The 20,964-nt window shown below is 52.1% G+C and overlaps 1 protein-coding gene across 2 annotated transcripts in view; it reads left to right on the plus strand.

Annotated features, from left to right (window-relative positions):
- Nucleotides 1-20,964, plus strand: part of XYLB (xylulokinase) — a 43,472-nt gene that overhangs the window by 6,694 nt on the left and 15,814 nt on the right. Inside the window, exons 5-15 of one of the 2 annotated variants that reach the window (XM_061127804.1) lie at nt 1,459-1,545; nt 2,175-2,303; nt 3,085-3,150; nt 4,818-4,890; nt 6,932-7,050; nt 10,696-10,777; nt 14,550-14,590; nt 15,164-15,279; nt 16,086-16,201; nt 16,846-16,919; nt 17,626-17,722. In XM_061127804.1, the coding sequence (XP_060983787.1) occupies nt 1,459-1,545; nt 2,175-2,303; nt 3,085-3,150; nt 4,818-4,890; nt 6,932-7,050; nt 10,696-10,777; nt 14,550-14,590; nt 15,164-15,279; nt 16,086-16,201; nt 16,846-16,919; nt 17,626-17,722 (1,000 nt within the window). The remainder of the gene's footprint in view (nt 1-1,458; nt 1,546-2,174; nt 2,304-3,084; nt 3,151-4,817; nt 4,891-6,931; nt 7,051-10,695; nt 10,778-14,549; nt 14,591-15,163; nt 15,280-16,085; nt 16,202-16,845; nt 16,920-17,625; nt 17,723-20,964) is intronic. The other variant, XM_061127805.1, reaches the window with a different exon arrangement.

Consider the following 20,964-nt stretch of genomic DNA (forward strand, 5'->3'; position numbering starts at 1 on the left):
TCTGCCCCATGCTGGTTTAGCCCTCATTAGAGAGCGCTCACCAACTCTTCTGAAGGTGCCTCTTCTTCCCCTGACCTGACAGAAGCGTATTGACTGTGTCCTTGTTCCACTAAGCAGAGGCCCTGGTGGTCTTGGCTGCATCCCTCAGCTGAACCCCCAGCCTGGACACCCTCTCCCTCCCACACGTCCCGTCTGCCCCCTTGGCCAGGTATCCCAGGAACACCCCAAGCTTACCATTTCTCTGCCTGAGCGCTCCATCTTGCCCCAGCTGTCCTCCTTCTGTGCCCTTTCTCAGGGAGTTGTGTCTCTCCACCTGGGACCACAACCCAAGGGTCACCCTTGATTCCTCCATCCTCCTGCCCCCACATTCCAAGGGGTCCCCGAATCCTGCTCGTTTGTACCTGACTCCTGAATTTCCCACCTCTTCTCCAACTCCACCTCTGTGGCCCCAGGCCTGGTACCCACTGTTTCTCTGGGCCTCTGTTCCACCTCCCTGCCTCCAGCCTACCGTCTCCAGGACTCTCACAAGCCCTTTCATCCATTCTCTCTGGCCATCCAGAGTCCTCACCAGCCCAAGATAAAACCCAGCCTCCCGAGCATGGATGTCAAGGGGTAGGCTGCCACCTCCCCATCCAGTCCCTTCTTCCCCCACCCGAACCTCAGGTTCCTTCCCTGCACATGCCAGCCACTCTCAACCACAGTTACTCTCTTCATGGAGCACCCCTGCACCCAACTCTGGGATTCTTTCCTAGTCATCATATCCACGTCTACGCACATACACCCCCAGCTGGCTAGACTCCCCTGTGTTCCCGCGGCCCTGCCACTGCCCTTCACAGGGTTTTTTCGGCTGCGTCCGAGTTGTAGCATGCGGGATCTTATGTTGCAATGCAAACTATCTAGTTGTGGCCCATGGGCTTAGTTGCTCCGTGGTAAGTGGGATCTCGGTTCCCTGACCAGGGATCGAACCCATGTCCCCTGCATTGCAAGGTGGATTCTTACCCACTGGACCACCGGGGAAATCCCTTAATAGAGTTTTGTAATTGTCCACTGTGTCTTTTTCCCTGACTGAACTCTAGTATCCTTTAGAATAGGGACGGTACTACCCAGCCATCTGTCCTATCCTGGAGTGATCTAGGTGATAAGTCAGCGTTTGTTGACTGAGTAGTGCTAAATGAGTAAATGAGTGCGTGTCAGATGATATTCTAAGCAATATATTTAAATACAGTTTTACAAAGGCATCAACATCTAGACCCATAATTCTTTGTTCCTCCATGTTTTGAGGTGGACAGGGCAGAGTTCCTCCTCATATTATAGAAATGAAAACCAAGTCTCATAAAGGTGATGAGCTCTGTGACTTAGAAGTACCGGGGCGGACTCGGAGTCCAGTTCTTTGGCGTGTAGTCTGGGGTCTTCCCGGTCTCCAGGAGGCTGACACGGGCTTGGGTTTTCCCTTGGCAGCAACATGGAAGCGTGTACTGGAAGACGGGGGCCGGCCAGGTGCTGACAAGCCTGTCACCGGACCTTCAGCTGCGTGAGCAGCTACAGGTGACTATGGCTGGCTTGTGGGAGGCTGAGAAACTTCTGAGGGAGGTGGTAGGGAAGAAGGGTCCCGAGCTCCGTAGGTCCTGAAGCCTCAGGCTTTGGGGCATCGTCAGGGGTGTGGGAAGATGGCTGAGCAGCAGTCCTGTGAGCGTGGCCTGCCATGCACACCCCTGTGGTCGGGACAAAGGCTCGGGTGCTCACCGCCCTCATCACATGGGGCCCTTGCAGTCCAGCACGACTCTGGCAAGCCCCCTGCTCAGAAAACTCCCCCAGGGACCTAGTGTTTCCCCTGGTGCTGTTCAGGCAGGCTCTGGCTTCTCCTCTTCTCCCAAGCTCCACGTGCCCCGGCCAGCCTGCCCTTGGCTGCAGCTTGGGCCCCCTGCCACCCCCTTGCCGTCTCTCGTGTTGCCTGTGGTGCTCAAGTGTGCTCACCAGAACCTTCTACCTAGAGCTTTCTGGGGAAAGACCTCCCCTCCACCCAGGCCAGACCAAGGTTTGGACGTGAATGGCTTACCCACGGGTCTTCCAAGGTCACGTCCGGGGAAGAGACGTCTGCTTCATACCTGCTGTGCTGGGCAGGGTGGCCCCCAGGGTCAGCAGGCGGAGCTCACGCCCATGCTCCTTCTTTCCAGGCCTGTTTCTCCGTCAGCGACTGCCCGGTGTGGATGGACTCCAGCACCGCGGCCCAGTGCCGCCAGCTGGAGGCCGCCGTGGGCGGGGCCCGGGCCCTCAGCCGCCTCACCGGCTCCCGCGCCTACGAGGTGATCTGGGGACAGGGGCTGGGCTAGGAGGAAGACCTGATTGCCGGCCCTGGTCCCTTCTCCCTGGGGGTCTGGGAGGACACGCTGGTGACCGGCCCCTGTGGGCATCGTGGGAGGCCGTGTGGCTGCTGCCCCAGGGAGCCAGGCCCGGGCACTCTGGCCTGCGGTTCTGAGCTAGACCCTCTGCACTGCCCATCCAGCGAGGGCAGGCCTGCTAATGCTGCTCCCAGGTCAGAGCTGAGCTGTGTCTTTGGGTGGTAATGGCGCCTCGATCTCGGCCTCTCTGACTTGGAGATACAAGGAGCACTTACGTTTTGGGTAGTTTTGAAGCTGAAAGGAGTCAGTGCTTACAGGCACTTGGTGCAGTTCCTGGGAAAGTAAAAAAAAAAAAAAATTGAGTACCTCTTTCCTGTTGGCTTCAGCCGCAGTCCCACCCCCTCCCACAGGGTGGCTGCTGTTGGCTTAGCCAGGATCATGCCACCCTCCCTGGAGTAGAGGTTCTGGGGATAAGACCGGCCCTATTTGGGCCACCTGAGGTAGGAAGGGTGTGGGTTAGGAAAATACATGAGTCCCCTGCATGGGCGCCTTCGGTCAGAGAAGACATCCTGCCACGTGAGAAGCGAGATTATTACTAAGGGTGTTCAACAGACATCACACATTTCCAGATTTCAGAAACCTTCTTAAGCTCTTATTCAGAGCCTGCTGTGCTAACTCTGTACTTTATGGAGTTGATCATTCTCCATAGGACATGGGTTTTTAAGCACTTGCACTCTTTCTCCAGCGATTTACAGGAAACCAGATTGCAAAGATTTACCAGCAGAACCCCGAGGCCTACTCATGCACAGAGGTTGGTTAAACGTTCCTCTTTGATTACAAGTCAGGGTCGAATTCTTTCTGTAATTTTGCATAAATATACATCTCATGTACATGGGCTAAAAACATTGATGAGCGGACATTAAAAATGATATATATTCAATTTGCTTTTATTCTCATTGTCAGGCTTTTTCCAAAGAGGAAGGAAAGAACGGAATTGTAGGAAAGGAAAGTCAGAGACTCTCCTGACAAGAGGGTAGAGGTCAGGGTCAGAGTGGGAGCAGGGGGCCTGGTGTGTTCCGGGGACCACCTGAGTGGATCTGGGTGCCCTTCATCTCTGTCTCCTCAATTTCCTGGGCTTCCCTGGTGCATCAGGCAGTAAAGAATCTGCCTGCAGTGCAGGAGACCTGGGTTTGATACCTGAATCAGGAAGCTCCCCTGGAGAAGGAAATGACAACATACTCCAGTATTCTTGCCTGGAGAATCCCATGGACAGAGGAGCCTGGTGGGCTATAGTCTGTGGGGCTGCATAGGGTTGGACCCGACTAAGCGACCAACACTTTTACTTTTGGGCTCACTATCCTGTCGTTGATGCAGGTTGCCTAACAGGCGCTTGATAGGCTTGGAGTCTCTGTTTTCTTAGGAAATTTGTAAACCCGGACCAGTGTGTCTCTAGCTGTGGCCCTTCAACACCAGAACCTGTATCCCAGGAACCCAGGTTCCATTCCTTGAGCCACAGTTGCTGAAAGCCGGAACTTAATGCCACCCGAGGGGCAGCTCAGTGGCCTGGCGTCTCTAAGTAACTAGAAAATGATGGGCTTGTGTTAAACCATACTGCTTTTTTAATCTTAACATGCAGTTTACTATTTAGTGAGTCAAAGTTCCAGATTATTCTGCAGTGTTAGCCATTGATGAAGTGGACGGGATGATAAAAATTCTCCAGAGTCTGTGTGTAGAAGAGGTGGCTCGATTGTGAACAGGAGGGGATGGCATTCTCTGCGCTGGTCCACGTGCCTGTGATTCCTATGTGGGACAGACCCTCCGGGTGACATTTGAAATCAATTATCAGTTCCTGCCTTTCATGTTTGGGGTCTCTGGCTTTCAAAGGGGACGGCTTTCACTTCTACTCATTCTGAACTCCTGAGACGGTCTTGCTTGGCTCTGAATTCTGTGGCCATACATCTACTTCCTCTGTGAATAAAGGCCATAGAAATGGAGGAAGGAAATCAGGGCACCACACTCCCCGGCATATGGATTCCGGTGAAAACTGCCTTCCCTCAGGCTGGCTTCTTCATAGGGTTTTGTTTTCGTTGTTTGGCTGCGCTGCGAGGCTTGTGGGCTTCTTAGTTCCCTGACCAGGGATTGAACCCAGGACCCCAGCAGGGAAAGCCCGGAATCCTTACCTCTAGGCCACCAGGGAACTCATTTTTTCCCTCTGTCGTTGTGAACCTGGCCGTTTTATGACTTGTCAGAAACCGCGGAGCGAGGGGCTTTCCTAAGGAGTCACCGCATGGTGTTCCAGCCACTCAAAGTGCCCTGCGAGACGAGGGATCCTCCGTCCTCTCACTGCTGGGGCATCTCGCTCCAAGTTTCTACTTCCCTCCCCAACTTCAGGCTCTCGTCCTGTTGTGTGTGTGTCACAGGTAGTCAGTTGTTCATGAAGGTGAGTCATAAATCTCCCTGTACCTTTCTCTTTCGCAGAGGATTTCCTTGGTCAGCAGTTTTGCGGCTTCTCTCTTCCTTGGGTCTTACTCCCCTGTGGACCACAGTGATGGTAGGTCTTCAGAGTCCAGGGATGGGCCTGTCCAGCGGGTGCGCGGCAGCGTGAGCCTTGTCCAGTCTTCCATCCCTACTGTCTGTTGCCAAGAAGGGAGTGTGTTAGTTAGCTTTTGCGGGTGACAAATGACCCCAGTGCTTTGCAGCTGAGGGCCATCAATGCTTATTATCTCACAGAGTTTCTGAAGGTCAGGAATCAGGGAGTGGCTTGACTGGATGCTTCTGGCTCTGGGTCTCTGAGGAAGTGGCAGTCAATCTGGCCTGCAGCATTGCGGTCATCTAAAGGCTCGACTGGGGTTGGAGGATCCACTTCCAGGCCACACACATGGCTGTTGGCCGGAGGTCTCAGTTCCTTGTCCTAACCCCCCCAACACCACCATTTGGGAACTAGATTTCACCCCAAGGGAAGGGTAAGAGAGACAGCAGCCAAGCAGAAGCTGCTGAGTCTTTTACACGCTAATCTTGGGAGTGACGTAGGTCACTCTCCTCCTGTCCCTGGTCACGCAGACCTCTGGGTACCAGAAGAAGGGACCACAAATGGTGTGAACACGAGGACTGGGGGATGAACAGGCACCGTCTTGGAGCCTGGCTCCCTCAGGAGTTATATTTTGAAGTTCTGGTTCACATTTGGAGAACTCAGGAGAGTGATGAGCTTCTGGAATCAAAGCCCTGACAAAAATAAATGCAGGTGATGCCAGTGAGGAAGGAGAGCTGGGAGGAGCTTGCTGAAGGAGCTCTGGGTTGAGGCTAGAGCGGAAGGAGGGCCCAAGGAGGCAGAGCAAGAGCCCAGGCCCGCGAGAGTGACCTCAGGAAACCCTTGGGACACTCCGAGTCTCTGGGAGTTCAGCTGAAGTGTCTGAGTGCGTCGTGTGCCAGACACTAGTTTAGTTTGCAAGGAGAGAGAGTGAAGTGACTAAGGAGTGGTCCCCAAGCTTTGCTCACAATCTGGAGAAGAAAAGCTTCCTCCCGCACAGGAGCCCAGCTCCTTGGAGCTCAGGCCGGCAGAGTGCTACACGTGGAGCAGCCTGTTCCCACCAGTGTTCTCCACACTCAGCGGGGCTGCTGATTGCTGCCAGAGAAAGTTCCATCGCTGCTCTGGACATTACTGAGCTCCACCTGTTCCCCTCACTCGCCTTGGAAGTCACCTACTAATTTACCAGTTGTCTAACCGTCTCACACCCAGCCCACTGGTCTGCCTCCTCCTGGACCCCAGGAAGAGGGCCGTCCACCTGTGCTCTGGATTCTCCCCACTTTTCATCCTCAGGAGAAGTAGATTATTTTAGGGAAGAGTCAGCTGATCACCAGGGCTTCCCTGTTGGCTCAAAGGTAAGGAATCTGCCTGCAGTGCAGGAGACCGACCTGGGTTTGATCCCTGGGTCAGGAAGTTCCCCTGGAGAATGGTATGGCTCCCCACTCCAGTATTCTTGCCTGGAGAATTCTATGGACAGAGGAGCCTGGCAGGCTACAGTCCCTGGGATCGCAAAGAGTCAGAACGACAGAGTGACTTTCACACGCACATAGCTGATCTTAGTGATGAATATGAGGAAGTTTAGAGGCACATGAGAGCATCCCCCGAAAGGTTAGATGTCATTGAGAAATCCCACATCAGTGCCAGGGCTGCCTCAGAGCCTTGAACCCCAGGGGATACTCAGAGCCATCCCAGATGCTGCTCCTGGGAGCTGCCCTCCCCCGGCCAGGTCTTAGAGAACCAGAGGCCCCCTGCAGAGTGACCCAGAGCCATTGTATACATTCCATCAGGGAAGAGCTCCAGGTACAGGTTTGCCGGGAGAATGATCCACTCTTGGCTAGATTTGTGCATTTTTACAAAAGTTTTTTTAAAGATTTCTCTCGGAACTTCCCTGGCAGTCCAGTGGTTAAGACTCCACACCGCCAATAGAGGGAGCTCGGGTTTGCTCTTTAGCTGAAGAACTAAGACCCCTCATGCCACAAGCTGTGGCCCAGAAATTGGGAAAAAAATGAAGAAAGGACACATTAAAAAAAAAATTTGTGTTTTCCTTCTTGTATCCTTCCTTCCTTAGGTTCTGGAATGAATTTGCTGCAGATTCAGGACAAAGTCTGGTCACAGGCTTGCCTTGGAGCCTGCGCACCTCGCTTAGAGGAGAAGCTTGGCCGGCCGGTGCCATCCTGCTCCGTTGTGGTAGGTCCCCTGCCCGGCGGCAAGGCTCACCGGGGAGCTGGTTTGCTGCTGGGGAAGTGGTATAGTACACACACGCACCCCCCATCCCCCCACACATCCATCCGTTTACACAAGGGCACGCACACATGGGCCTTTGTCTAGCACAAGATAAGTAGTTGACATGAGTCAGAGAAATGTCTGGATCCCTGCCTTGCACTCGGGTGCTGAGGGCCACTTGCAGATTCCTGCCTCGTGGCAGGGGTGAGGGGGTGAGGGGGTTGGGGAGTGGACTTTGGAAAATTGCGCCCTGGAGAATAATTAGAATGGGAAAAGGACTAAAGGCATATGTTCTGGGTGATTGCATTCCTTAGGAAAAAATGCACAAGATGGAAATTTAAGGGATAGGGACCGCCACTGAAGCTTGGGGCAGGCAGTCTGGAGAAAATAAAAAGAAGTGCCAATGATCTGGGGAGAGCACGGGCCCCGGAGCCACACTGTCTGGGGTGGAATTGGGCTCTGCTGCTAACCGCCTTTGTGACCTTGTGCCTCAGTTTCCTAGTTGCTTCCACTGTTTCTGGAGCAGCAGGAATACTGCTACTTTCTGTCAGGCTGTTGTGCAGAATGAATGAGGTGATACATTTAATGTACTTAAGATGGTGCTTGGTCCCAGGGCTAATAGGAAGAGCACTTGGGACAGCCACATGCAGAAGAATGAGACCGGACCACTGTCTTACTCCAGATACAGAAATTAATCTATAATGGATTAAAGACTTGAATCTAAAATTTGAAACTGTAAAACTCTGGGAAGAAAACCGGTGGTTAGCTCCTTGATACCCATCTTGGCAGAGGTTTTTTTTTGCATTTGAAACTAAAAGCAGGGGGCTTCCCATCGTGGCCCCGTGGCTAAGATGGCACACTCCCAATGAAGGGGGCCCAGCTTCAAACCTGGTCAGGGAACCACATCCCACCTGCCACAGCTAAGAGTTTGCATGCCACCAAAACGAAGATTGAAGATCCAGCGTGCTACAACTAACACTTGGCGTAGACTAATAAATATTAAGAAAAAAACCCTAAAAGCAGAGGCAACTAAAGCGAACTCAACAAGTATAACTACCGCAAAATGAAAAGCTTCTGCACAGCAAAGGAAACCATTAACAAAGTGAAAAGGCAACCTACCAACTGGGAGAAAATATCTGCAAAATCTATATCTGCTTCCCTAGTGGCTCAGATGATACAGAATCCATCTGCAGTGTGGGAGAGCTGGGTCCAGTCCCTGGGTGGGGAAGATCCCCAGGAGGAGGGCATAGCAACCCACTGTAGTATTCTTGCCTGGAGAATCCCATGGACAGAGGAGCCTGGCAGGCTATAGTCCACAGGGTCTCAAAGAGTCGGACAGGACTGAGCGACTAAGCACACATATCTGATAAAGGGAACAAATCAGTGAAAGAACTTTGACCATCAGCACCCATATTCAGAATAGCCACTGGCTGTCCATGCTCTGGTTTCTCCTAGTTGGCCAGCTGAGTTCTCGGCTACGCCCTGCACTCGGCCATTTGGTGGGAAGCACCTGCCCCACCCCAGAACAAGTGGGAGCGCTGGGTGGGGCAGAGTGTTAGCTGTGAGGGAGACCAGGGCACGAGGAGAACCAGGCTACCACGAGTGCCTCCTGTTGGCAGTTCCAGCCACGGAAACACTTTTCTATCAACAGTGAGCAGCTGAAAACAGCCTTTGCCACCATGAGCGAAATGTCAGAGCCAGATCATCATCATCCCAAGGGTGGGGTTCCCAGGTGGCTCAGTGGTAGAGAACCCGCCTGCCGATGCAGGAGACCTGGGTTTGATCCCTGGGTCAAGATGATCCCCTGGAGGAGGAAATGGCAACCCCCTCCAGTATTCTTGCCTGGGATAGAATGACCATGGGATCATAAAGAGTCAGACGCGACCGAGCCCACACGTATCTCGCAGAGGGTGCCGTGAAGCCAGCGCGCAGAGCTAAGGGTGTCCTGCCCCATAGAAGCAGGAAGGAAAGAAGGAAGGGCGAAGAGAAAACAGCCCAGCCTCTGGGGCTGGTATTGCACTCGGCTCTTCGTTTCCAGTCGATGGAGAGCGGTGTTTTGTCCACAGCAGCCAGCTTTGTTTGCCTTCCACCAAGAACACATGCCTCCGAGAGGGGCCTCGCGCAGACACGAGCAGCTTGAGGAGCAGAAAAGAACTGATTTGGAAAAGTGTGTTTTCGTTTGAAACATATGTACCCACGTGATGGGGGGAAACAAGCAAAATTCATGTTTTCTGTCATCTCTTTTTCTGAAGGTGGTGCCCAGATGGCTTCCTCTCCTTGTCTGCAGGAAAATTTGTGGAGATGTCATGCAGCGACGCCTCCGCCTCGCAACCTCCCAGCCCCCCTTTTCCGCCAGCAGTCATGGCCTCCCGTGTCCCTTGGCGGCCGCCTGCCTAAGCTGGAGCTCATTTCCCTCTTCTGCCCTGGGGCCTTCTGGAATTCTGCACCTGTGCCCTGCCAGCCTGGAGGATCGGGGAGTTAACCCCCCACACACACCTTTTCTCCTGCGGGGAGCTGTGGCGAGCTGCTCCCTGTCCCACCCCGAAGAGGACAGCCTGCCTCAAATGCTGCCCACAGCCAGCTCTGGCTCCCCAGAGTACCCTTGGCTGGGCTTTCACCCCTTCCATTTCATTCTTTCAACCCCCACCCTCATTTCCTGGGGTCATTTCCCCAAATAAGCCACCTGTACAAGCCCTGACTCAGACTGTTCTCTGAGACAACCCAGGCCAAGACATTTATCTCCCAGGCTTTATTCGCATGGAAATCCGAAATTTTGTTGGATGGAGGAAAATGGTCTTCCCAGACACTGGGAAATCCTTTTTTAAAAAATTTTTTTGGCTGTGCCACTGGGCATGTGGAACCTTAGTTCCTCAACCGGGGATTGAACTCACGCTCCCTGCAGTGGAAGGGTAGAGTCTTAACCACCGGACCACTAAGGAAGTCCCAGGAAGTCTCATCATTTATTTTAAATTTTTGGAACTAAGAGAAAGACAGGGAAAGCTGAAGGTGGCAGGGGGAGGGGGAGCTTTCTTTTCATAACTATGCTTTCTAATGACTGTAAGTCTGTCTGGAAGGTATCCCTGCCCTCTGATCCCACAGGAAGTCTCGAAGGGGCCCTGAGAGCTTCGGTTCCTGATGGAGGCTCCTCCCCCACACCGCCTTTCCGTGGTTTATTTTCTTTAGAACGTTGACCTCTGTGCATGCATGTCTGATTGCTCATGATCTGATTGCTAGACTGGTAGAGCATGTGTGTAAGGCATTATGTACTTCCACGAGTTTGTTTAATGATTTTCTCCTCTCATTTATTTATATTTAACGCAACATCCAGAATTTGGAGCTTACAAAGCAAGCCCACGTTGGCGACTGTTTTGTTCTAGCTGCCTTGACTCAAAATCAAGCAAGTGTGCCTTGAGGCAGTGGGACAACTTCATGTTCATGGTCCCAGCCCCGCGCTGGGCTCTGCTGGTGTTCTGTGAACAGGACGTCCCGGCTGTGATGAGCCTCTTGGCCTCGCCCAGGCCTGTTGCTTTCCCGTGGCCTGAAGGGTGGGCAGCTGTGCCAAGCAGGTGGGATTTGCTTCTACAGAACGCACTTGCTTTCTCTCCTCAGGGAGCCATCTCTTCCTACTTCGTCCAGCGCTATGGGTTTCCTCCAGGATGCAAAGTGGTGGCCTTCACTGGGGACAACCCAGGTGAGTACCTCTTGGGACTTCACCCCCCAGAAGCCTGCCTTGGTCCTTGCTGGACACTGGCAAATGCCAACCAACCTCCTGGGGAAGCTGGTCTGGCAGGCCCTTTCTCCGTGGCCACCTACCCCGTTGCTGGCCTGGACTCTGACTCCTTGTCCCTGCCCCACCTTGGCCCTGGCTGTACCCATAAGAGCCACCCAGGGCTGCCCAGCGAGGTGAGAACTGATCAGTGGAGGAAGACAGTCAAGCCCACCCTCCCTGACCTGCCTTTTCTGTTCCAAAGTAAGCATCTCAATTCCTCCACCTCTGCCTCCAGTACCCAGCATTAAGACTCTGACCCCTTTTTTGACCTATTGTTGCTTAGCCGCTCATTCATGTCTGACTCTGTGACGCCATGGACTGCAGCACGCCAGGCTTCCCTGTCCTTCACCATCTCCCAGAGCTTGCTCAAACTCATGTCCATTGAGTCAGTGATGTAGGTGTGGCTTACTCCTCATCGAAGCCTCTTGTCTCCTCTTCCTCCTTCTCGTCTCTGGGGTTTCCCGACAGGTCTCTCAAGGAAGGCCAAGTGGCCACAGACTGCAGCCCGTCACCAACCCCTGCAGCTCTTTTCCTAATGAGCCACCAAATCAGGGTTGATGGATAGAGTAAACACAAATAGAATAAATGCAAATACAATACCAACGTGAATTCAGAGAAAGGTCAAATGATGAGGTAGGATAAGTGTGTCCCAGGCATTATTTGAACTTCAGAAAACAAATGCTTTCTCAGTGTGTGTCCCACGTATTATTTCTCTGAAATTGAAATGTGACTGAGTGCCCTGTATTTTATCTGGCAACTCTATGCCAAATCTCCACCCTATGCAGCCATTCTTGCTCTAAGAAAGCGCGCCTGAGGTGCATATGAAAGGATTTGGGCTGCTTTGCGGGTGGAGGCTGGGGTGTGGCTTCAGCCTGTCCCCTGGCTTTCACACCCACAGCCTCCCTGCACTTAACCTCCTACTGGTTATGCAGATGAGGATGTGGACGGCAAAAATAAAATAAAAAGATTCACTTGTGCTTGGGACTGGAGCTGTGTCCCTAAGAATGGAGCTGAAGGTCTTGTTAAAATGCACTCATCCTTACAGTGTGTTGTGTGTTAAGTCGTTTCAGTCGTCTCTGACTCTTTGTGACGCTCTGGACTGTAGCCCGCCAGGCTCTTCTGTCCATGGAATTCTCCAGGCATGAATACTGGAGTGGGTTGCCATTTCCTCTTACAGGGGCTCTTCCCAACACAGGGGCTGAACCCGTGTCTCATGTCTCCTGCATTGGCAGGTGGATTCTTTACCGCTAGCGCCACCTGGGAAGCCCTTCATCATAATGATGATATTAAATTCCATATTTCCTGCAGTATCTATGTGTACTTTTGTGACCAGGAGAAAAGAACAATGAAGTTGCCATTACTACTGTTTCTGTCCCCAATATAAATAACACTTGTGCTCCAAGGTCTTCTCTGGGCCCGTCTGCTTTGGAGCTGGGGGCGTGTGAGCATGTCCCTGCTACCGTGAGGTTGCGTTAGTGTCCTGGCTGTGTCCCCCCCTTCTAGGGTGACCACCACTGGCATCTGCAGGGAGCCCCCAGGAGCCAGCCGAGGGCCACTCTGTCCCTGAGCAGATTCCGTAGCCCTTCGCACGGAGCCCTGTTGTCAAGGCACAAACCCAGACACAGAGCAGGTTTTGGGGAGGGGCCCCCCGTGTTCCTTAGGGGCCTAAGATGAGGTGAGACGGAGGCTGGTGGACATTGACCCAGTTCCTGCAGCACCAAGGTGTGAAGCCCATCCTCCTGGCGCCTGATTTGAGAGGCAGCTCTGGGCTGCGATGGGCGTGTTCTGGTGCCCAGGCTTCCCGGGGGATGCCAGGCCCCCAGTTCCTACCTACCCTAAAAGTTGAGGGGCCCAGGCTCCCTCAGAAAAGGGCAGTCCTACACTTTGTGGGCCGGGTTTGTTTTCTTTTCAAAATGAAAATAACTCCAAGTCTCATTAGAAGAAAATATATCTATATGTATTTTCATATTGGGATATAGTTTATTTACAACGTTGTGTTACTTTCAGATGTCCAGCAAAGTGATTTAGTTATACATAGACATATATCTTTTTCAGAGTCTTTTCCCATATAGGTTATTACAGAGTGTTAAGTAGAGTTCCCTGTGCTTCCTTGTTGGTTGTCTATTTTGTGTATATTAATGTGTATATGTTAATTCCGACCTCCTAATTTATCCCCTCTCCCCTTTCCCGTTTGGTAACCGTGAGTCTTTCTAGAGAAATGTATATTCTTATGCCTACTCTATCAACTAGAAGAATGTCAGGGAAAATAATGGGCCTGCTTTTTTACCACTGAAGCGTGAGCTTCTGGGCATGTTTGAGAGGGAATGACAAAGCAGCAGCTTTTTAAACCTTCCTTTGGGGCTTTGCTTTCAGGTTGAATTTTGGAAGTATCAGGCAGGTAGCCCTCAGCCAGTCCCTCCCTAAGTCTGACCTTCACTTTCCTGCCGCCTTAAATAATGTGTTAGTCTTACGCTTTTTTCTTATATACAAGGGATACCTCTTAGTTGCAGAAACAAATTTTAAGTACTGACAGACCAAAGGAAGAATGTAAAAAAATCATCCATGATCGCTTAATCCAGAGATAACCACAGTTAAAATTTTGAGAACTAGTCCTTCTAACTTTCTTTTTCTGTACCCATAAATACACATTTTAATCAACCAAGGCAGGATTTTTGTGAACTTCATTCGTGGTTGTCTCGGGTTCCACTGTTCTGGCATTTACTTTGCCAGTCTCCCTCGGATGGAAGTGGGAAGTGAGATAGGAGTGGCTTCTAGCATTTAAGACAGTGCAGACGTTGTCCTGTCCCCTTTCCCTGAGGGATAAGCTCTTAGAGGTGGGATTCCTGGGTCCAGAGCTCTGACACGCTGGTGTATCAGTGAGCAAGGCAGATAAACAAGCTGTCATTGGCCTCATGTCAAAGGGAACAGTCTATATAATCTTGCCCTTTCCTTCCCAACTGAGGTGGGGGAAAGCCCCATACTCTGACCTCACCTTTGTCTTTCTTGGCCTCGTGTATCCTAACAGTGGGTGGGGAGTGTGGATCCCACTAGATGCAGCTTCTGAGCCCAAATCAGAGACCTGGAGCACAGAAACCCCAGCCTCTGGCCTTTGTTGTTGTCTTCAGTCCCTCAGTCTGACTTTTTGTGAGCCCATGAACTGCGGCACACCAGGCCTCCCCGTCCCTCCCTATCTCTTGGAGTTTGCCCATGTTCATGTCTGTTGAATTGGTGATGCCATCCAACCATCTCATTCTCTGTCGCCCTCTTCTCCTTCTGCCTTTAGTCTTTCCCAGCATCAGGGTCTTTTTCAGTGAGTCAGTTTTTTGCATCAGGTGACCTAAGTATTGGAGCTTCATCTTCAGCATCAGCCCTTCTAATGAATATTCAGGGTTGATTTCTTTTAGAGTTGACTGGTTTGATCTCCTTGCTCTCTAAGGGACTCTCAAGAGTCTTCTTCAACACCACAGTGCAAAAGCATCAGTTATTCGGTGCTCAGCCTTCTATATGGTCCAGCTCTCACCTCCTGGCCTTTGGGGCGTCCTTGGCCCTCATCTCACCCTGTTCCTGCCTCTCTCTCAGCTTGTAGGCTGGGGATGGAGGTGGGGGCCTCACTCCTATCTGAGGGAGGTGACTGGTTTGCTAAGTGGCTCCCTTGTGACCTCCAGCTAACCACAGGCTCCCCTCCCGTTCTCAGCATCGCTGGCAGGCATGAGGCTGGAGGAAGGTGACATTGCGGTAAGGTGACCTCTGCTTCCCAGAGGCAGGGTCAGCTCCTTCTGCCCCAGGGGACGAGGGTACTGGGTGTCAGCAGCATCCTCTCAGTGGGGCATCCAGGGTCAAAAGGCAGCCGAGGGAGGGGAGAGGGAGACCCAGGCCCCAGGACCTGCCCACAGCTCCTCTCTTAGAAGGTCAGTTGCCTGTGCTGAGTAGACAGGTCCCCTGCCTGCCTTAACAGTGAGCACAGTGGCAGAAGGCTCAGACCTCGGGCCAGAGGGCTGTGAGCCCTCCAGGCGATAAAGACATAACCCAGACCCTTCTGCTTCTAGTGGGAAACCAGTCATCATCCGATCCTTGACTTAGAGGTAGTTGTAGTAAGTTCTAGAAAAACAGCCCACGGAATTCGTGCTAGCTCGAATTCGGGGAGCTGACTTTGGATTTTGGTGTGGGAGGGTCAGCAGAGGTTTCTCTGAATAAATGGCGTTTAATCCAAGGATCTGCAGCCTGGACAGTGAAGCGAGGAGGGGGTTAGGGCGTCTCTGCTGGAGTGGCAGAGACAGAGCCGCCTCACTTCTGCCTGTCTCTCTCCAGGTCAGCCTGGGCACCAGCGACACGCTGTTCCTCTGGCTGCAGGAGCCCACGCCCGCCCTGGAAGGCCACATCTTCTGCAACCCGGTTGACCCCCAGCACTACATGGCGCTCCTGTGGTAGGCGGGGGGTGGGGGAGGAGGTGTGGGCAGGGCCGGCACCACATGGAGCCCTCGGGGCATCCCACTGAGCAGGCTCCGGGGGCACCTGAGACCCCAGGGACTCACTGGGTCTTGCTGAGAGCAGAATGGGTGCGAGGCTGGGGTGGGGGGAAGCACCCAGGACCTGAAGTCTCTCCCAAGCCCAGGTACAAACTCCATCCCCAACACCTGTATTGTGTGTGGCCTGAGGCAGACCCCAGAGCATATCTTAGCCACACTTTGCCCATCAGATGGGAGGAACAAGAGGTTTACTTCATAGTGATGTTATGATGTATCTGGCACATGGTGAACCTTCAGCCAATGGTAGTAAGGACCTCCTGCCTCCTGACAGTTCTCATGAAACAGGTCTGTTCTGCACCTTCCAAACAGGCATTTGGAGACCTGCTGGAAGCTACCAAGGGAAGGGTAGCCTTTAAGCTCCAGGAACCCCTGGAGAATATGTAGGTCTAGTAAGTCTGGCCAGTTCTGCCCATTGTCCAGAGGGTACAATGTGCTGAAACCCCAACTCTGTCTCTTCCTGGGACTCTTTCGTGGCAACCTCCTCTGTAAACAGAGCCCCTAGGACAAGTGCATTTTCTGGTGACTCCGGGGGAGGTGCCCTGGGCTTGCTACAGGAGGCGGAACCTCAGATCCCTGCTGGGCACTGGCTGGGGTGGGGTCCAGCCTGACCTGCGGCCCCTCTACCTGGGACTCTTCCCCAGAACCCGTGGGTCCACTCAGATCGCGCCTAGCCCTCCCTCAGGGTTGTGTGTGTACTTCTGCAGCTTTAAAAATGGCTCCCTGATGAGAGAGAAGATCCGGGATGAGTCTGCTTCAGGTTCCTGGAGCGAGTTCTCCAAGGCGCTGCAGTCCACGGAGATGGGGAACGGCGGAAACCTGGGTAGGCTGCTGAAGGGGCCTGTGAGGGGAACGGTTGCCTGGGAAGGGGCAGGGCCGGGGAGGAGCCAAGGGGACCCCTGACTGTCTCCACTTCTGCTCCAAGGGCCCTAAAACTCCTGTAGGAGCCCCCCGATCTGAGTGAGGGGGGAGCGGCAGACCAGGCCTGAGCTGCATCTTCTGTGCCCTGGAAGCTCCCAGCGACAGCATCAGAGGTGGCAGCCATCGTGTCTGCTCTGCTCCGGTGCATCCCCGCATGCAGCTTTCCACCCCAGACATGAGGTCCTGTTAGGAAAAGTGCCCCGCATTGGGGCAGGCCATCTGAGCAGGGAGGGAATGGGCCTCCCTGGGTCAAACCCGTGCTGGCATTTTAGGGTTAGTTGGACAGCTAGCTGCCTCCTGGCTTGGGCTGCTAGGTGAGTGTAGGAAGAAGTGTCTCCATGAAGAGCTAGCCTAGGCCTTTCCAGTTGCCCTCTGTCTTGCTGGAGAGAAGGACCTTAGAATATTCACGGGTCTCCTCCAGGGAATGGGAGGCCCAGGGAACAGGGACATAGGGTCATTTCACCCTGCTTTTTTTCCAAAGCTGTTGAGAAGCTGATCTTTTATTTTTGACCACTGATAGCTAATCTTATCCTGGTCTTGTTTCAGGTTTTTATTTTGATGTCATGGAAATCACCCCAGAAATTATCGGACGCCATAGGTTTAGTGCAGAAAACCATGAGGTATGTATGTTATCGGTCAGTTGGAGCTACGTTGACTCCATTTATGACTATTAAATTTTAAAAAATACCTATGAAATTATGCTAGCTTTAGGGACCTCATTCATTTACTCAGCCAGTGATAAAACAAATACTTGAAAAAAATTTTTGATTTGAGGTATGGTTGATTTGTAATATTGTGTGAGTTTCAGATGTGCAGCACAGCGATTCAGTTTTTCTTCAAATTATATTCTGAAAAAATATGTAACCTGTATATATGTTATAGGTTCTTACGTGATATTGAATATGATTCACTGTGCTCTACAGTAAATCCTTGTTACTTATCTATTTTATGTACAGTAGTTTGTATCTGCTAATCCCATAAGCCGGAGATTAATCCCACACAGACTGAGCCTGAGCTCTCCTGTGCTCTGACTCCCCACGGTGACACACGAGTGAGGCCGTGAGCGTGTGTGTGTGTGTGTGTGTGTGTGTGTGTGTGAGACAGGCAAAGTCAGTGGTTCAAGAGCACCACTATGGGTGAGCTCCAGTGGAGGCCTGTCATGAGCGCCAGATCTAGGCTTTTGTTTAAAAACACACCACACACACATACACACACAGAGACACATAGACACACAGATGCATACCACACACACATACACACACAGACACATACGCAGTGAGTGGACAATGAGAGCTCTTCACTCTGTCCACTTTCTCCTGGAGACAGGTCTCGGCATTCCCCCGGGATGTGGAGATTCGAGCACTGATCGAGGGACAGTTCCTGGCCAAGAAGATTCATGCTGAGGCGCTGGGCTATCGAGTCAGTAAGTGAGCTGCTGGTGGGCTGTGTCCTGGAGCGGGGTCCAGGGGTCCTGCTCACATACCGAGGTGCTTGAGACCCTTTCTGCCTTCAGATCAGGCCTCGTGGACACTCTTAAGGCTCCATCACGGGGGCCTTGTTTTTGCAGGGGGAAATAGAGCCTGGGACGAGGTGGACGGGCCCTGTGGGCAGGCTTAGACCAGGAGGTGGGTTGTTCCTGCCTCTCTGCTCTGTCACCAGTAGCCTCATCTCCTGGCCAGGAACTGTAGGACTTGAGAGATCTTTCTGTAACCCTCAGCTCCATCCTGCAGACGAAATGTCCTAAGCTCGGGATCCTGAGGATGCAGGCAGTGCAGGTGGCAAAGGTCTGGGCTGGGGCCATCACTGAACCTTCACCTTCTGGGCATGCCCTGTCTGCCTGTGGGGCACAGCTCTGGGCATTTCAGCTTGAACAGGGAAGAGAAGGGATGTAGAACCGCTGTCAGAACTGAGAGACCTGCGGTGGAGAGGACAGAGCCAGGGCCGGGGGAGACCCATGGGGAGGAAGGGACTCCAGGAACTGAGCGATGGAGTGGGCAGCTTTAGGAGGTCAGTGGGTTACCCCTACTGATGTTGCCGGCATGGTCTGGGGGAGTCTGAAGGATTTTGGACCAGCCCACCACAGAGTCCAGGTTTCCGAGATGTATTTATCCCTCTGGGCAGCAGCTGTGGTCAAGAGAAGGTCAAAACCCCTGGAATCCTCTCAGCTTGAGGGTCTCCTCATGATACTTCTACCAACAATCCAAGTCCTATGTGGTGTGTATTTTATGTCTTTGAACCTGTCAGGTGAAAAGGACACTTTGAAAGTAGGCGCTAGGTAAACCTTTTTAAAAACCTGCTAGGCAGCATCTGCTAAAGCTGCGTACACACCCACCTGGCAACCTCACTTCCCGGCGGATGCAAGACAGAGATGCGGACACGTGTCCACTAGAGCCGTGCGGAAGGCCCCTCCCCGTGGCCCTGTGCGCGACACCCTGTGCCGGAAACAACCCAGGCTCTGTCGATGGTGGGATCAGCGCCTCGTGGGGTGTTCAGATGACATGATCCTACGCAGAAATGAGGGTAAATCAGCCTCAACCAAGCCCAGCAAAATGGACGCGTCTCACAAATGAAAATGCCAAGGAGGAGAAACCAGCTCCAAAGTATGTGTGACAGACTCTGCGTACAGCAGGTTCAAAAGCAGACAAAAGTATCTGCTGTCGTTGGAAGCCTGGTTGATTGGTAGTTACCTTTCCGGGGGCCGTGGTGCCTCTGGGGTGCTGGTGAGGCTCTGTTTCACAGGTTATACAGGTGTCTTCCGTCGAAAACATGTCAGGCTGTCAGCTCATAGTGCATCTGTGCATTTGTTAGGATGTATACAGTTCAACATTTTTTTTTTAATATATTTTTTATTTGGCTGCATCATGTCTTAGTTGCAGCATGCAGGATCTTCATTTCAGCATGTGGGATCCTAGTTCCCTGACCAGGGAAGGAACCTGAGTGCCCTACATTGGAAGCATGGAGTCTTAGCCATGGGACCACTAGGGAAGTCCCTCAACAGCGTTTTAAAATAGGATGAACTTACTTTTATGAACCCCAATTCATGGCAAATAGATGGGGAAACAGTGGAAACAGTGATAGACTTTATTTTCTTGGGCTCCAAAGTCACTGCAGATGGTGATTGCAGCCTTGAAATTAAAAGACGCTTGCTCCTTGGAAGAAAAGTTATGACCTAAACCTAGACAGCATATTAAAAAGTAGAGACATTACTTTGTCAACAAAGCTCCGTCTAGTCAAAGCTACTGGTTTTTCCAGTAGTCATGTGTGGACGTGAGAGTTGAACTATAAAGAAAGCTGAGCGCCAGAGAATCAATGCTTTTGAACTGTGGTGTTGGAGAAGACTCTTGAGAGTCCCCTTGGACTGCAAGGAGATGCAACCAGTCCATCCTAAAGGGGATCAGTCCTGAATAGTCACTGGAAGGACTGATGCTGAAGCTGAAACTCCAATACTTTGGCCACCTGACGCGAAGAACTGACTCATTTGAAAAGACCCTGATGCTGGGAAAGATTAAAGGCAGGAGGAGAAGGGGACAACAGAGGATGAGATGGTTGGATGGCATCACGACTCAATGGACGCGAGTTTGAGTAAACGCCAGGATTTGGTGATGGACAGGGAGGCCTGGCGTGCTGCAGTCCATGGTGTCGCAAAGAGTTGGACAAAACTGCGCGACGGATCTGAACTGAACTTTTATAAACAGTCCCACTCCTCTCCATTCTTCCATCAAAAGTGTAAAAAGAAATTCCCCAAGGGTCTCCACAGGCCTCTAAGCTCCCTGAGAAGTGAGCACAGGTGAGCAGGACAGGGCCGGTGCTGCGGTGAACATGAGTGGCTGGCCAGAAGGGTTCTCTGGTCATCAGCAGAGGGAATTTTGAGGGGCTGTCCCCACTGGCCCTGTATGCAGGGAGAGGAAGTGAAGGCAGAGAGGCCTTCCTGGGCTCCAGGGGACTAGTGTGATCATGTTAGCATTCCCAGCCTCTGAAGCAATTCCTGTGCAAACAACGTAAAGTTACTTATCCTCTTAGCAAGCTTAAGGGGGCGAATCAAACCTGTCTTTCCAGCTCTGCTGAGTTCCTCTCAAAACAAGATCACATGAATGAACACGCTGGAACCTAAAAGGGCACAAGGGCTGCACGGACTGCAGGCATCATGTTCCCGGCTGAGCAGCTTGCAGGATCATAGTTCCCGGACCAGGAATTGAACCCAGGCCCTGGCAGTGAAAGTGCTGGGTCCTAACCACTGGACCGCCAGGGAGGTCCCCCTCATTTCTTTATTGAACAGTCATCATCTCGTTTTAATAACATCTAAGAAGAATAGAAAGACGTCTGAAGTAAGACTGGTGATCATGCTGATAGCAGGTGTCAGTATTTACCAGGGTAGGGGGCATGAGTTTGAAACTTGGTTGGGGAGCTAAGACCCCACATCTTGTGTGGTGCAGCCAAAAAACTTTTTTTTTAAAAAGCAGCCTTATAGTAGCAAGTTTTGAAAATAAAGGAGAGAAAAGTACCTATAATCCCATCTCTTCTCCCTAACCACTCGTGCAGTCTGGGAGCACTTTCAGTCCCCTTTATGAGCTTATTTTTATAAAGCCGGAGTCCTGTTCCCGTTTTACCTACGAAGGGTACATACAAACCCAAACTCTATCTAAGCCTTTGTGGTGCTTTACATCA

This window comes from Dama dama, chromosome 24 (genome assembly GCF_033118175.1).
Source record: "Dama dama isolate Ldn47 chromosome 24, ASM3311817v1, whole genome shotgun sequence".
In the NCBI taxonomy this organism is placed as follows: Eukaryota; Metazoa; Chordata; class Mammalia; order Artiodactyla; family Cervidae; genus Dama; species Dama dama.